General features: G+C 33.4%; 1 protein-coding gene across 2 annotated transcripts in view; it reads right to left on the bottom strand.

Moving 5' to 3' along the window:
- Window positions 1–218: 218 nt before the first annotated feature.
- ATXN7L1 (ataxin 7-like 1) overlaps window positions 219–3249 on the bottom strand; it is a 39762-nt gene continuing 36731 nt past the window's right edge. Inside the window, exon 10 of one of the 2 annotated variants that reach the window (XM_010088156.1) lies at window positions 219–2641. In XM_010088156.1, the coding sequence (XP_010086458.1) occupies window positions 2600–2641 (42 nt within the window). In that variant the 3' untranslated portion in view covers window positions 219–2599. The remainder of the gene's footprint in view (window positions 2642–3249) is intronic. The other variant, XM_010088157.1, reaches the window with a different exon arrangement.

Genomic DNA, 3249 nt, shown 5'->3' with positions numbered 1-3249 from the left:
TACAAACATATAAATTATTTTATTTACAAAGCCATGTTACAAAAAAAATAATAATAATAAAGCAAAAAACAAAAAATACAATCGCTCACTAGAGAATATCTCCAGGCCCGGTGTTGAACCATGGCAGTATCAATCAGATACATGTTTGTTCCGGTTTTCCTTTTTTAAACTGTAAGCCATAGAATTTACTATTTACACCTACTTTAGACATTTATTCTGCTTACAATTATCACAAGCATGGAATGAATTCTATTTGATACTGCTAATACATAAAGGTGCAGGACAAAGAATGAAAATACTTAGTGTTACAAAATATGGATTGTAGAAAAGAAATTGGCTGTACAAGTATGGCATTTTTTTTTTTCTTAGAATGATTGGACATGCTTTCTTCAAAAGTCTTCTGGAAAAGGTTCTAAAATCTGTAGTAGGAAAGCACAATATAGCAGGTGCAAATTCATTTCTGTGCAACAACAGTTATTTAATATATCCCATGACCGACCAGCTATGCAAAACCCACAGAGTTTTGTTAAAGTGCCATGGGTCAACAGCATAACAAAATATAAGGTGTAAATAGAAAAATTTATTTTTTTCTTCTTTTTTTTTTTAAAACAATAGTTCACTGAGAATCAGCAATAATAGAATATGCTGTATAAACTATTCTCTACAAAGGTCGATCAGCACTATGTACAATTGTTACATCAATACAAAAGAAGGCATACAAGTTATCCAAGTCGCGTTTTATGGCTGATGGGCCTATGCATTGCGTATGTGGAACAACCAAAGCTTCTGAGCCTCTATTGCTGGAAACAAATCACAAGATTTTCAGGCAAATGGGGAAGAAAAAGAACTACTGAGTGAATGCTACACTAATAATGCATTATAGGCTGGTCCAGTTTGTATCCTTTTTTTTTTTCAAATGTTTACTTCCATTTCACTTTTCAGGCTGAAATTTTTGATACATATAATTAAATCATGATTCTCTGATGATGAAAGAACCCTGTGGGATTTTAGTTGGTGCTTAACTTTCCTGAAATGCTGTCAGGTGTAAGCCAGTTGGAAAAAAAACTAAGCAGCATTCAAAGGACAGGCTCCATATTCCAGCGTTCCAATTAAAAGATGCATGGAAAGAGCTAAAGCTTCCTACAACTACAACATTGCTCCTTCAGTCATGGATTAGCATTATTTCTCAGAAGCAACCACTGAATCTCACAACCACTGTTTTCCCTCAACAACTAGAAATAGTTAATTGATTACAGAGGATGACTTTGTTACTGAGATTTTTAAGCTCCTGCAGTTTTATAACTCAAAATAAATTAAAAAAATCAACATAGTACTGCTCCTAAAACTGAACAAGACAAAAATTGTGCAAAAATAACAAAGATATGTACACATTTTTCAGTCTGAAGAAATGTACAATAAAAACATAATTCAAAGAACATTTTAAAAATATAAACATTGCTTAAACTTTCCTAAGTTTCATACTGTTTCTGAAACTATACCGGTCAGTTAGCTCTGAAGTATAGCAAAACATAAATTATTACAAAATTAACACTATAAAAATTTATTTTAAGAATATTTCTAAACTTTTTTCAAAGGGTCTAGCCTTGTTTATAATTGCTTAAACATTTTTAGTCTTAAAATTTGCCTTAAGCCTTCTTTTTTTAAAAAAGAAAGTAGTAATAATCTCCCTATTTGCAGTCTCTCGCCTTTCCCCAAGATGTAAATAAACCAGCATATAAGTGCACTTTTAACACTGTAGAAATAAAAATTAACTCCTCTGTACTATTGTTCCAGTACCTAGTATTGGCTTCCTGATTATAAAATCTATATTTTATTAAAAAATTATTCAGTAATCCTATAAGAAACACTGTCAGTGCAATTCTATTAATGCAAGCCAATCTGCTCAACTCCTCTCCTTGCAAACCCAAACCGTTCACTGAAGTTATCAAGTGCTGTGATCTTCAGTGTCTAGAAATCCACCAAGATATGGAGATTCTACATGTTGAGCCCCTGATAACATTAATTACAGTTTGGTGCAAATATCCTCTATGCATTGATTGAAGTATAAATTCCTTAAGAGCCTGATCCTGGAAGAGGCTGAACGCTCAGAATTCCCACTGAAATTATTAAATGCTGTAGGTACAGAGCACCAGTCAGGATTAGTCTCTAAAGTTGCAGTGCCCGAGCTGTTTGCAAATTACTAAGAAATGCACTCAATTTTTATCCATAGGACAAGCTTAAATACAGAATTACTGTAATTTTTATTTCATGAAAAAATTTGGAGATCCTTTAAATAAATTCAAATCATGATCTGCATTTTTTTTGGAATGTCCGCTGTATTCTGGTAAAGAAACAAAGGGAGCATTGCAATGCTAACAGCTTCGAAAGGCATGAAACATAACCAAGCAGAACGCACAGATCAGTGGCAAATACAAGTGAAAAACTAAACAAATCACTATTACAGTTTTCTGGAAATTTAATTCTCTTTAAAACCACAAATTCATAAAAGGTTAAATCCACCTGCAGGACATAGAAAAGAAAAACCCCGTGGAGTAGGGCTGCTGAGAGCTAGAGATTATAGGCTGGTTCTTTTTCCTTGTTATGGAAGAGTCCTTATTCTACCAGTCCGGTTTGATGTCTTCTAAAAGAGAAACCAGAGCCAGGTTCAAAATCACAAATTGTCTTTCAGTATATAATACTTCAATAACATCTGTGTCTGACAGAACTCAAACCAGGAATTTATTTCAAGTCCCCAAACTGAATTCCCTCCCTGTTTACTGATTACATTAGACCTTTTAGAAAAGGAACGGCTTTGAATGAACAGCATATTTCCTTTTGAGACACTCTGATTTTAGTAAGCTTTGGTGAATCTCATGTTCATCAACTTGCTGTATCATTACAAATAAAGAGCAGCAATTAGACGACAACTCTGAAGAATCTTTTCCTGTACACAGCATGTTTTCATGCACAAGGAATCCCCATACAGCATACACGTTGTCACCTTCCCTTAATAAAATGATCTAGTTACTCAGTATTTAAAAACCACCGCATACTGAGGTCTTGAAGTGTTAACACATTCAGGCACCTAAAAGCACTATGAAGACAAAAACACTTGATTAGTTATAAACCTAGAACAAGGATAAAATCTGGAGAAAACAAGCTTTTAATGCATAATTTGTATTAACAGGCACAAATAATTTGACTGTAAAACTACTAATCCATTAATGTTTGTTAAAAAACAAGTAGTTT

Source organism: Pterocles gutturalis, unplaced genomic scaffold (genome assembly GCF_000699245.1).
Source record: "Pterocles gutturalis isolate BGI_N339 unplaced genomic scaffold, ASM69924v1 scaffold2342, whole genome shotgun sequence".
Lineage (NCBI taxonomy): Eukaryota > Metazoa > Chordata > Aves > Pterocliformes > Pteroclidae > Pterocles > Pterocles gutturalis.
This window is presented reverse-complemented; position numbering and strand designations above follow the sequence as displayed.